A 13,585-nucleotide genomic window follows, 5' to 3' on the forward strand; every position below is an offset into this window, starting at 1 on the left:
CGTCAGAGTGAGTCATCAACTGGTTTCACAATGTCTTGATGTGACGTGGATGCAAATAGCCAATGCGGGCATTCACCCATGACCAACCGAAAATCCTCATATTCAGTGGGGTAGAGGTGGAATTGTAACCTGGATGGACTTCTGCAGACCCTGCACATTCATGGTTCAACAGGGGTGTCAAATGCGTTGTAGTTCAGGGACCACATATGCCCTAGTTGGACATCAAGTGGCCTGGACTGCTGTTATCACAGCATAACATGAATAACACAAGGTCAGTGTTTTTCCAGCCGTCCGTTTTCCTCCGCTTAAATGAGTTCAGGTTTTGGGTGCTGCAGCTTCGGCAATACATCCCAAACTTCCCTCACCCCAACCACTACATCCGGTGCTTCCGAGGGGACCCTGAGGGATTTCCAGGCCGGCCGGGGGACATAGCCTTCCAGCATGTCCTCGGTTATCCGAGGGGTCTCCTCCTGGTGGGATCTGCCCAGAATACCTCACCTGGAATGTGTCCACGATAACCCAATGCCCAAACCACCTCGTCTGGCTCCTCTCAATGCAGAGGAGCAGCGGTTCTACTCTGAGCCCCTCCTGGATGAACGAGCTTCTCAGCGTATCTCTCAGGGTGAGCCTGGACACCCTGCAGAGAAAACTCATTCCAGTCGCTTGTATCTGGGATCTTGTGTTTTTGGTCACAACCTGCAGCACCTCACCATAGGTGAGGGTAGGAACACAGATCAACCGGTAAAGCGAGAGCTCCACCTTTTGATTTAGCTCCTTCTCAACCGCAACAGACAAGTACAGAGTCCAAAACACTGCAGACGATCTTATTGGTCCCTGTTCCATTCTTCCCTCACTCATGAACAAGACCCAGAGATATTTCAGCCCCTCCACTTGTGGCAGGATCACAAACGTGATCTGGAGAAGCCACACCAACCTTTCCCCACTCAGGGCCTCATCTTTGGAGGTCCTAATTTTCATCCCAAATGCCTCACACTCACCAAGAAACTGCTCCAGTGAGAATTGGAGGTCACAGCTTGATGAAGCCAACAGAACCACATCATCTGCAAAAAGCAGAGATGCAATACTGAGGACACCAAACCGGACCCCCTCGACACCTTGTGAACAGAATTGGTGTCAAAGAGCAGCCTTATTTTTTTTTTCCATTTTGTAATGCAAAGTTGTAGAAGTAAATCAAGAAAAAAATACTTTGTGAACCTTTAACAAAACATTCTTATAGAACTCTGATTTCACATGAAATACATGTATTTTGCTTTAGTTGTTCAACTGCGCGCTCTTGGAACTGATCAGTGATTTAAAAGTGCATAACTTTGAGTCACCAGTGTTTCACTTTAAAATGAAATCAATTTACGGACATCATAGGAATCATTTTTACTCCATTCATCTATCCATCCATCCATCCATCCATTTTCTTAGCCGGTTGTCCTCACAAGTGTCGCGGGGAATGCTGGAGCCTATCCGAGCTGTCAACGAGCAGGAGGTGGAGTAACCCAGAACTGGATGCCAGCCAATCGCAGCGCACATCGAGACATAATTTTTACGCCAAGCATGGTAATAATTCTTAAAGCCTAAATATACTCCCTAAATAATAGAACCACAAAACCGCCGGGTTGTTACAGTATTTTTTTTTACTTTCAAATTCACCGTGCAGGCTGGATTTACTCCCCTACAGTACTGTTTTTTACCCACGGACCTGATTTTTGCCAGACCTGTTCTAGAATATGAGAACTGACGCGAGCAGTCACTGACAAAGAGCAGCCATCACAATAGGGTTCAAAAAATAAAAGTTTAATGTTATGTACTGTATAACAAATAAAATATATTAGTGTTTAAAAAAACGGGTGCATAACTGGGTGGTGGAGCCTAATATACCATTACGAGCAGACAGTGAGGAGAGGCTGACAAGGCTTCAAGCTGAGGAGCTCCACTGGAAAAAAAAAATCACAATGTCATCGGGGAGTCCTCGCTAGTTTCTTGACACGAAACGATGGCTTCTGTGAAAAGTCTTTAAATACAAATACAGTGTGCCGCACGTTAAGACAACATTATCAGCTTTGGAGGACAGACATACAGTCACAAAACAATTCCTACGTGTTAGTCACATATATTGTATATTGCATTGGTCTGCCACTGAGTGAAGTACCTGCAGGGGGAGAGGGGGGGGATTGGACCAATTTGTCAGGATGTACAGAATCTTGCAATGTTTCTACGGCTAGACAGCAACAGACATACAGAAATATGCAAGAAGAGATACCTAGTCAACATCATCATCGATGTTGTGCAAAGTCGGTTTTGTACACCAAACTTCCACACTTGAATTTTTTTTTCCTTTGTGACACTGAAAGATATTTTTTTATGCACACAAACACTATTGACACAAACAAGTACACCAAAGTTACACTTGACATGGCAGAACCCTGGTTGAGATTAGGTTAACACAATTTGCTATCACAGAACTATTTACACTCTGCAAGGACACACACCTAAAAGGGAGCTCCCAGTGCAATGTCACATCTTCAGTCCTGGACTATTCTGTCTGCAGATGTGTGGTTCTGGATTCAACCAGCAGCGTGAATATGATGGAATGACTGTACTTGGCGAGCCTGACTGTCACACGGGTCCCCTGCTGTTGCTCGGAAATGCTTCTTCTCAAATGATCTCCCATGAATATACACGTGACAACTGAGAGGAGCGGTGGAGTCATTTTAAAAATAAGGAAAAGGAACCCGATGCTGGGACTGGACCCAAACTCGCTCTCCTGACGTTACCAATGACCCGTTTGATTCCAACACCAACGTTGATTTGGGAGAATGAGGGAGGCAGAGTTCAGATTTAGGCCTAGCATAAATGTCGCCAACAGAAGCAACAAAAACAATTGTTCAGAGGTAAGAAAGCAAACATACTTCTAGGACAGAAAAGACCCACCAAGCATGGAGGGGCATGTTTTAATGCTCTCTTGATGCTTTGGCACTGACATAAAGATGAAACCAAGGAAAATAAATGCTCTTCATGAGGCAACATTGGTTGTTAAGGCTCTACTGTGGCTGTGCTTGCTTAGTTTCTAGTGACGGCTGATAACTGCATACTACCATGAGTGAGACCAAGCGGGAGGCACTATGTGGAGTCCTCGGGTTCTGATTTGATGGTCTTTTTTTCTATGTTGCCTGTTGCCCGTAGCGACATCCCATTTTCTGAGAACATAAACATTTTGATTGACAGGGTCAGCGTACAGAACCAAAAACGAACAACGGTCAATCGAGTCACCAAGCACCGACCTGTTGCTGGTGTTTTGGTCTCATCCGTGCTGCTGTTGTGGTTGTGGTGACGTTTCAGTTCATTGGCCAGTTGTTTGCCTAACGGGAGGTCACCTTCCTGCATGGTTTGGCTCACGACCCGTAAGTTTATGGGTCGCTCATCTGGAGAACAGACAATGATGCGCAGCTCATTCTAGCGGTAACATTAAACCAGAGGCCACACAAAGATACCATTTAACATCAATGCCAACAATGTTGTTACGCCGGGAAGGAGACAAAGATAGACACAGACACAGACAGAGACAGAAAATGGGAGAGACACACGCACACTGAGAGAGAGAGAGAGAGAGAGAGAGAGAGAGACGCCCCCTGTGGGCAACTGGCTGGAGGTAAACATGCGTAGGCGGCTTAATTACAGGTGCATTGTGGGATTTGTGGGAAGAGCGATAATAGAAGCTGTCAGAGTGGGTGATGTAGGAAGAGGAGATGAGCCCTGAAGAAAAAAAACTGGAATCCTCACAATTTATTTTACAGAAGAAGAAACTGATTCAAAGTCAGGAGTATACATGCCCCCCAAAATACATAAACAAACAAAAAGATCTTTTTAATATTAGCCCTACACCAGTTTACCTTGATTCTCCTTGCTGGAGTCACTGGTAGCCCCATTGGATTTCTGGGCGTGGGTGAGGTACTTTAAGGCAGCGGGGGGGATCCTCCAGTCCAGAGCCTGCAGTCGCTCCTGGACCGCGGCGTCCTGGAGGATTTCCATCTGTCTTGCCAACAGACGCTCCAACTGCATCTGAGGATCCAAATATGACCCCTGTTATCCCACACTAATATATATTTTTTATAATGGTGTCACTTTTACAGTGGCTGAAATTAGCTAAGTCTGCAAAAATTGTACATTTGCTGATGATAACCGCTGACAAAAAGGCATCTTGTCTTTTTTTTAAGTCCTTGTAAAGTGAAATAAATATTTTCTACATTTGGCACAGCACAGGGAAGAGTGGTGATAACTAGCTTGCCAAATGCTTGAAAAAAAAAAATCAAAAACATATAATGAGGCCGCTCAGCTATCAATCAAACACCACTTTTAGTCTTAGGAAAATGGGATGGTTCTTCATCTAGCATCTTTCTTATACCTACACATGAATACACGTTTGAGCCACGAAAAAATCCACTTAAAGCCAACGGTGGGTGAAATCCCGTCTATCCTACTGGGTAATCGTTTGGCTTTTCCACGCCGTGATAATGAGGCTCTCTAAAGTAGCCAGGCCAGCGCGAAGCCCTTGCCTGCACGCTGGCAGTCACATTAGACTCTCCAAGATCTCAACCAAGACCTCAAAACATTTGACTTTCCCCTCTCTCAATGTACATTACGTCCTTCTTCTGCCATGTCGGCATCAATGGACGTTGAGAAAGTAAAGACCCACTTCCGTTAAAGTTTTAAAAAATAGCGAATAAAAGTAAAGTAAATTAGAAATATTGTTTACTACAGTGGAACCTCGATTTAATACACTTCCAGGCGAGTTGGATGTTCATTACAGGTGACTGTCCATTAATTTTTTGTGGCCATATGTACCCATATTGGTCTACAGTGCAATGTATTCATTGCCTAAAACACAAAGTACAGTGCAAAGTTATTGTAAATGAATGTAAAAAAATGTGAATATGTCTGATACATTTTCTGTTTTATCCAAACTTGATACGCTGGTGTGGTCGTTGTTTTAGTCAGAAGTAACAAGCCGAGGTGAGTCTTTTTCATGAGCTGCGAGAAGTTAGTGTGTTTCCAAGTTCCGAATCCCTTAATTAGATCCCGTAGAGAAATGGCTTGACAAAAAAAAATAAAATAAAAAAAAAGTTACACTACAAAAACATTGCATGTTCCAAACTGGAACAAACATATCTTAAAGGAAAAAAAACCCACCACAATCACTAATCTCCGCCCAGAACTCCATGCAAAATAGCTAAAACTCCTGCCATAATGCCCACCGCATCAATGTAATGTTGAACGCGCCACATTGTTCATAGCCACTAACTAGACACTGTTGCTAGGTTGTAGTCATACTGTATTATCTGTGACTCGGAAATACACTATGTGTGTGAAAGTCACTGCCTATAATATGCAACGATGCTCAGCAAGCAATAGTGGCTAATTCTGGAATGAAGATATTCTTTCAATTCTGGTTTAAGTGACGAGTTGAAATGATTTTAGGACACATATACTATCCGGAGGGTCCATTACTGCTGATATCCATTAAATTCAGGATCCACTGTAAAAAAATAATGTGTTGCTGTTTAGCTGAGTTGAGGGGGCGGGTATCAACCACTAAGTGGGTACCCAGATACTTGAACATTAATTGACGAAATAACTTCACAAAGACAGCAATTTTAAGCCAAGCGTTTTGCGTGGTTTATGTCGTTTATCGCCTTATGCAGTCAATCAACAAACTGCACAAGCTACAATATGTTATGTATAAAAACAGAAGAAAAGTAGAATTTTGATAGCAGATACCTGTAAAATCAAGTTAAGTACAGTAACGAAGTATTTGCATTTTGTGACTTGCTATCCCTGCCCATCAGTGACCATCAACGCAAACATCTCGTTGGAAATGAAATGCTCACCATGTCACTGTCACTTTAAATTACAATGTCAAGGTGTCCCGTCCTCCGCAGGGATCGTCATGAGAATGAGCCATGAAATCTCTTCCCTCACTGAATAACGTTTTGGAAAATCGCATTAGCTCAGACATGCACATTACACACTGACACAGGAAGTCGCACGAATAGAGACATCTTTCCACATAGCGATGAATGGACATCGTGCTGCGATGAGGAACAAGTTCATCAATAACCAACATGAGTTACCACAAACACCTTCTGACATCTACGTCAACGAGGCCACAGCTGGAACATCAATAACCGGGCCTGAAGCCAAATCAAAGACTTTGGGGCGGGGTTTGTGACCTTTGTGATTATACCTGCAGATTGCGTCCGATGCTTTCGTCTCCTTTGGACTTGGCGCAGGCCAGCTGCTCCCTCAGCATTTCCTGCCTCATGTGGATGGCCTGCAGTGCCTCCTGGATGTCAAAAAAGTTCTCCTGAGGAAGCAAAACAGAGATTAAGTCATTAAGAAGGTGCAGCTCTTCTTGTCATATTCTTTCAAGACTTTGGAGCTGCACATACAAAAATAGACACGCAGTTGTGGAGGGTGGCGCAACTGGTTGAGAGCCTTGGCTTTACAGTTCTGAGGTTGGGGTTCAAATCCCGGCCCCACCTGTGTGGAGTTTGCATGTTCTCCGGTGTGCGTGCATGGGTTTTCTCTGGTTTCCTCCCACATCCCAAAAACATGCATTCATTGGAGACTCTAAATTTCTCCTAAGTCTGACTGTGTCTTCGACTGTTTGTCTCCATGTGCCCTGCGATTGGCTAACAACCAGTTCAGAATAGCTGGGATTAGCTGTAGCACTCCCGTAGCCCTTGTAAGGATAAGCGGCTCAGAAAATGGATGGATGGCTTTTGCCTGTGTGAAAGGCACGTGCAAACCGGCATTGCATCGCGTAACCACAACTGTGATTTCTATGGTGACATAGATGCGTAAACAAAATGGGAGGCAACAAGAAGAATGGATCTTTTTTGCTCCTGTGAACATTTTATAAATGCCAGAAACTACATATGTTGTATTCAGCAATTAATTTTTGGAGCAGTTGGATGAGTAAGGACTGATTTATTTACCAATCGCAAGAAGGACTCCCACAAGATCATTTATGACAAAACCCAGCACTAACGCTGCACTTCCTTGCATCTGCACAGGTCATATCAGCAGACTTCGATTCTGTGGCTAATTCATATGATTGTTTACTTCTTTCTCCTTCACTTCCATTCCATCATTTCAAAATATTGTGCTTCTGGTGCTGCTGAAGATCTCTATTTTTTAATTTTTATTTTAAATTACTCTGTTTCATTGGTGGCAAGCAAAGAGAAGAATTCACCTCAGTTTTAATTCTTTTGGGAGATGGCTCGTCTCGGTCCCCATAGCGAGACCTGAGGACAAACAACTAACTTAAGAAGTGTTGTTGTGATGCCAGAACTTGATGACGTAGGGCAAAACCTACTTGCTGGTGCGGTAGGTGTATTTGTACGTGACTTCTCTGGAGATCTGCCGGGCGAGTCCAAACAGCTCGTCTCTGCGGGTGAGCAGGGCCATGTCCCTCATGCAGAGCTGTGCCGCTGCCTCGTTTACTGTCAACTGCATGATCAAAATGACAATCATGAGGCCAAAATGGATTACTTCATGTGTTTCTACACTTGAAAAATACTACAATCCCACCTCATGGAGTGTAAGATGCTTTCCGTCTCTCCTTTTGGAGTCGAAGCGTCCATAAATGGCGCTGTACTTTCGAATCTCCTCCTCCCTCCGTGGGTCATCATCACTGAGCTCAAAGATGTGTCCGATCATCTTTGCCAGTTTCTTGTTCCCTTTGAGCTGCTCTTTGACCTCACTGAGGTCCGCTTTGGTGAGTCCCGGCGTCATCCTGTCCACGCACTCTAAGACCGACTGCACGGCAGCCGCATCCAGGGACTCCATCACATCTCTGGGAGAGGACGGGGAGCCCACGTCAGATGGCGACAGGCTGTGCTCGCTATCATTGCTGTGTCCCGACCAGAACCGCGTTTCGGCATTGCCCGCAAGGGGCGATCCTACAGATACTTTGTCCCGAATCACATCCAGTTTTCCCGTATCAGAGCAGGTGGCGATTGCCTTGGGCAGCTTGACGCTGGATGTGTTGGCCCGGTCCTGGGCACCCACCAATGTGGGTGAGCCTTCAGGAAGCTTGTACACAGGAATACTGCAGACCGGCAGTGAAGTGAGTGGCTGGTTGAAGATGGCCGGGTTGGTGACCCAGTCGCGCAGCGCCTTCTGCAGACGGCGCACGTGAAGCGGCTTGCTGGCCATGCCCACCAGCGCCATGATCTCAAGGAACTCCTCCTCACCGGCCTCGCACAGCTGCTGCACGTCATCACCACCCTGCTGGATGAAAGCTTCGTAGTAGTAGAGGAGGTTGGCTCGCTGTAGGATCCGGTAGAGCTGCAGCTCACCCAGCGTCCTCGGCAACACCGCCGCCATGACTGAAGAGATGGGAGGAAAGGCTGTTAACGCCGTTCACAAATAAGGATAAGCAGCCCTGTATCCCACCTCAGCAGCAACATTCCATCCCATTCACATTCAGAACCAAAACAAGAACCTATCCGAACTGACTTTGCTTGAGAAGTGGTGTACACCCTAAACTGGTCACCAGCCAATCGCAGAGAAACAAACAACTATTCACAATCACATTCATACCTGTTCACAATTTAGAGTCTTCGGTCAACCTAACGTGCGTGTTTTCGGATTGTGGGAGGAAACCGAGGTACCCAGAGAAAACCCAGACAGGCATTTGGACAACATGCAAACTCCACACATGCAAGGCCGGGATTTGAACCCCCGTCCTCAGAACTGCGAGGCAAACATGCTTACCAGTTTCTGCCTATTGTTGTATGCTACATTATGTGGACAACAAGCCTATTCCCTTGTGCTCTGGACATTAGCAATGTTAATAAATGTGACTAAACATGAGTCGCTCTGAGGCACTTTCAGCCTGTAAAAGTAGCTCAGAGAAAATCAGGTTTACAGGTTTGCAACCTCTGACATAAAATAAGTATTACAATATAGGCAAACAACACAGGTCATGTCAAGTTTTCCTGTTAGCACAAGCCAGAGGCATGCAAAGAGGTGACACTACATCCGATCTTGACATTGTTCACGCTTACATTGAGGAATAGTCCAATCCTGAGGAAACCTTGTTTGTCATTTGAGCAGAGGAGAGATTGGCATTAGGCACAATTGCTGGGAAGACCACATGCCTCTCTCCACCCCTGCAGGATGTGTAGGTGGTGGGCTCGCCTCGCTGAGAATAGCCACGAGCAGGGGCCCCGGGTGGGAAACACACAAAAGCTGTCTGAACCAAGACACTAGTACTAGGATGAGGTCATGAAGCAGTTCTAAGAGACCAGGACCAGCTGCTACGTAGACGTATCCCCCAGTGCCAGACTTGGCTATTTGTCGCATCAAACGTTAGATACAGCGTTTGTCTTGACACACGAGCAACCCGAGTTACGGGTTTATTGAGATACAAGCCATCATTTTTTTTTTTTTTTTTTTTGCTTTGACTTGATCGCAAGCATTTGAGTTATGAGCGCTGTGTGTCAGCAGTGAACTCCACGGACTTCACATCAAGCAGCAGTTTAGCTGATAATGAGCAATTCATTTAAAAAGGCTTTAAGATGTTTATTGTCACTGAAGTCTACTGTAAAAATAGACAAAAATAACGACAATTGCACATTGTGTATTTACAACCACATAGATTTGCTTTAGATAGACTATTTTGATTAATACTAACAAACATAGGAAAACGCCATAGATGGGTGAATGAATAGCATTGGTATTGCGGTTTTACAACCCTTTAATCAAATGTGGAGCATCACATTGATAGAAAATATAGCAGTAGACATGCATATATTCTTTATCCTCTACACGGAAAACTAATACCTCAAGGCACCACATCTCCACGTTGATCTTAGAATCATATGTTGCATCGGTGTTTGCACCCATAGCCGCTCTACGTATCGATGTGAGGACCTATGGGTTTCAGATGGAAGGGTAGTACTCATCAGGATGCTGTGTAAATTTATGCCTGTATGTTTTTGCCTGTCTTTATTGTTTTAGGTTGCTTCACAATCTTGTATATGCATGTTGCATCGCTTCCTTTCTGAGCGAGAAGTGAGGTTTTAGCTTTTAAGAGACAAATAAAAGTCCTCAGTTTTTATTTTTCTGTTTTTGAAAGACAACAATATTAGGTCACCACACTCACGAGCACAATATTAAATCTTGTATTCGGCAAGACCAAATATGGATATTCTTTTCATCTTGTTTTTTTTTTTTGTTTTTTTTTTGTGTTCAAACCACGTGCAGAGAAGAAAATGTACACGTTGTCATGAGATCATCAGCGTCTTACAAATACACATAAGCTGTGACAGGCCATCACTACATGTCTGAACTCTTGTGGCAGTGCATGTGTGTACGACATTCCTGATTCACAAGTTTCCTCTTTTATTTTCAGTGCTGGCACATGTCGAGACACTTTGAATCAACTGATTCATGAGGAATTCCCGGCAATCTCATCGCCATGGTGACTGCTAACACTGGTGGTTTTATTTTTTGTCTTTTGTTTTTGTAAGCTTCTACAAACATTTGTCAATTTTGCAGTATCTTACTACACTACAACAAGAAGCACGGTAAGGAGACTTTGTGGAGCACTTTGCGATCTATTTGCCACACGTGCATTCAGGGATTCTCAATTTGTCTGGTGCCGCATTGGTGTGGGATTAGATAGGAGGTGTTTTTAGTAACATTTTTCATAATTCTTCTTCATTTACTGCAAAGTATGTATCTATCTACGCCAACAATGAATTGTAAATGCATCAGGGCAGAACAATTATATGCTCTTCCACAGGTTGAAACGAGCTGTGCGTCCACCTGTTGCCATTCAGAAAGCAAAATACCAACTTTTGTGTTCAACAGCCCAAATTTCAAAGTGAGCATAAGTGAGTAAATTGGGACAAGGTCATTCTTTGATTATCGATAATTTTGGATGCATTATTAGTTTAGTGTTGTGTGTTGAGATTTGTCTCACGCTGGCTCAAAAGATGCTGAAGAAAGGCTGCATTAATTCATTAAAAGTCTGACAACCGCATAAATAATGATCGTCGATTCAGTTTGACGTTGCAGCCTCATGTGCAACAACATGTATGTTTGCGACGTCCCGTTTTGCACAATGTACAGTGCGCAAAACAGAAGTCCAGCACGCGATCCCGTGCACAGGAGTTGCGCCGTACCTTGTGTTTTGGGGCCCTTTAGTGCGTTCGTGTGGCGCTCCACTCTTCTTCTCGCTCACTCGTCCTCAGCACGCAGGCCGGCTGCCAGTCTGCAGGAGGAAAGCGCACACAAGCGGCCCCGCAGCGTAGACCTCCGCGGAAAAACGCCAATGTAAAGAATCTATTGATAATTTGCAGTGAGGAAAAAAAATAAATAAATCAGAAAGCGATTTATTTGTTGGTTCAGGAGGAGCCAAGATCGGGTATATGAGACTCCGCTGTAAACTTTTTTTTTTAATCGAGAAAAGATATACAAGTAAGTAAATAAGTTTTAAAAACAAAGACTTCCGTGCGTCCTTTTTCTCTGAGTGTGTGTGTTGCGCGTTGAAGTGTTTGAGACCTCTCGGGTCTCTCCACTCCCAGTACAGTTTGAGCACAAAAAGCAAAATGGCACTTACTGAAACACGAGCATTTCCGCCTGTTTAAGAAAATAAAAGTTTAGCTTATTATTAGATATAGTGCTCGTTTAACTAAGCAAAAAATAGCAGCGCTCGTAGCTGCCGTTCACATTGAAAAGCAAAGAGCTACAAATTGTTTCTCTATTTAATCAAACTGGCCTGTCCCGGCTTTGCTTTACAAAATATATTCTGTGCTGTATTTATGCATATATGCCACACTCTCACAAGTGCATGGGCTTTTCAGCAGCTTCATGTTTTATGTTTAATATTTATTATGCACTGCAGTTATATAATTGAGTTGAATGTGGTAAACCATTTTTTTGTTTAGGGGAGCTAGAACAATGAACCTTCAACATTTTTTGGGGTGGTGGGAGTTGTAATATGCTGGTTGTAATATGAATTCATGGACCCTAACTTAGTTTCGTACTGTTTTTATTCTGATGTCTCCTATACTCTCTTTTATGTATTCTTTATTTTAAAACCCCATTCTAACTATCTTGACTATTCTTGTGAAGGGAAGCATCCAAGCAAGAATTTCACTGCATCTGTTGTGTATGAATAGCCACAGGTGGGTAGACTGGTTGGATACAAGAAATATATTTGATTTAGAGATGCAACCACCTCAGTGGACTCAAACTGTGACCAACTGTATAATTGTGTATCATTATAATATCAATATAAAACAAATTACAGGTAAGTGTTTATGTATTTAGAGTATACAGTATAGATATTATTATTCAATACTATAAGAGCTGAAAATTTTAAGATCTTTATTAAGTCAATGGTTTTCAAATTTGACAAAATATTCCAAATATTATGTAAAATAACGCATTTCGTGATCAATAGGATAAACATCCATACATCCAATCTCTGAGCCACTTATCCTGACAAGGGTTGCGGGAGTGCTGGTGCCACTGTGTCGGCTCAAACACGTATAACCAATTATTGTTCGTTACCTTAGCGCTGTGCTCACTAAAAACTCTGATATGGTTGCATTTATCTTTACATAAAATTTCTATATATAAAAAAAAGGATATGATTACAGGATTAGAACCCGATTTTTTGACAGTGAAGGATCTATTTTTTCAACATTGGATATAAACCACCGGAAAATAAAGTTTATTTAGTTTTATTGTAAAATTTAAAAACAATGATTTTATGGAATTGTTGTTGAAATATTTTTTGAACTGTTATTTAATATAGGCTCCAGCACTCCCGCGACCCTTGTGAGGATAAGCGGTTAGGAAAATGGATGGATGTTATTTAATACTGACTTTAATTTTTAAAAAATCTCTAAAAATTGCATTTTTTACTCCCAAAATATATGACATAACATTTTAAAAAAAAAATAGCGTGAGCAACTTTTTAATTCCTATGGCTTTTATCCGTACACATGGTGGTTATGTTATAATTTGTCTCTATCACCTTGGTAAGAACTGTATCTTGAATCGAAAACACTTTGGATTACCTGCTAAAGTCAGTCTTTATTGTTTGAACTGTGGTGGCACAATAACCATCTGGTTAGCACATCTGCCTCACAGTTCAGAGAGCAGGAGATTGAATCTGGGCCAACACCATTTCATCAGGAACGTGGATTTGTCCTCGGCCTCGTCTGCTTCTACTTCTATTGTCTGTTTTCCCTCCCCTCTCCCTCGCCATGCAGCATAACTGCTCCTTTTCTTGTTCCTTTCTTTTGCTGGTGACCTCGCTATTTTTGTTCTTCCATTGTCAAACACTGCAACATTGTGCTGTGCTCCAGTGACAAGTGATGGTTCATGAGCTGGACCTTTGAGCTAGTTCAGAAAACTGTTCCATCAGTGGTTGATTTCATGCGTCACACAATTCTCTTTTTTTTTTTTTTAGATTTGTAATGTTTTGGCTACGGTTATCGTTTGAACTTTGATCTTGAAGGTCCACTTGTGCTGGAGTGGGGAAGAAAGA

General features: G+C 43.0%; 1 protein-coding gene across 2 annotated transcripts; it reads right to left on the reverse strand.

The window, feature by feature from the left end:
* Window positions 1–1,795: 1,795 nt before the first annotated feature.
* LOC133505816 (NGFI-A-binding protein 1-like) lies at window positions 1,796–11,597 on the reverse strand. 2 transcript variants are annotated; one of them, XM_061829305.1, is made up of 9 exons: window positions 11,208–11,597; window positions 8,373–8,402; window positions 7,603–8,301; window positions 7,388–7,521; window positions 7,265–7,316; window positions 6,254–6,373; window positions 3,903–4,071; window positions 3,294–3,434; window positions 1,796–3,209 (listed from the first exon to the last, which is right to left on the reverse strand). In XM_061829305.1, the coding sequence occupies exons 3-9, from the start codon at window positions 8,242–8,244 to the stop codon at window positions 3,133–3,135; spliced, it is 1,335 nt and encodes a 444-aa protein (XP_061685289.1). In that variant the 5' UTR covers window positions 8,245–8,301; window positions 8,373–8,402; window positions 11,208–11,597; the 3' UTR covers window positions 1,796–3,132. The 2 variants fall into 2 exon arrangements, with proteins under 2 accessions (XP_061685289.1, XP_061685279.1); XM_061829295.1 differs by having other exon boundaries at window positions 7,603–8,402.
* Window positions 11,598–13,585: the final 1,988 nt, after the last annotated feature.

Source organism: Syngnathoides biaculeatus, chromosome 2 (assembly GCF_019802595.1).
Source record: "Syngnathoides biaculeatus isolate LvHL_M chromosome 2, ASM1980259v1, whole genome shotgun sequence".
NCBI classification, from domain to species: Eukaryota; Metazoa; Chordata; class Actinopteri; order Syngnathiformes; family Syngnathidae; genus Syngnathoides; species Syngnathoides biaculeatus.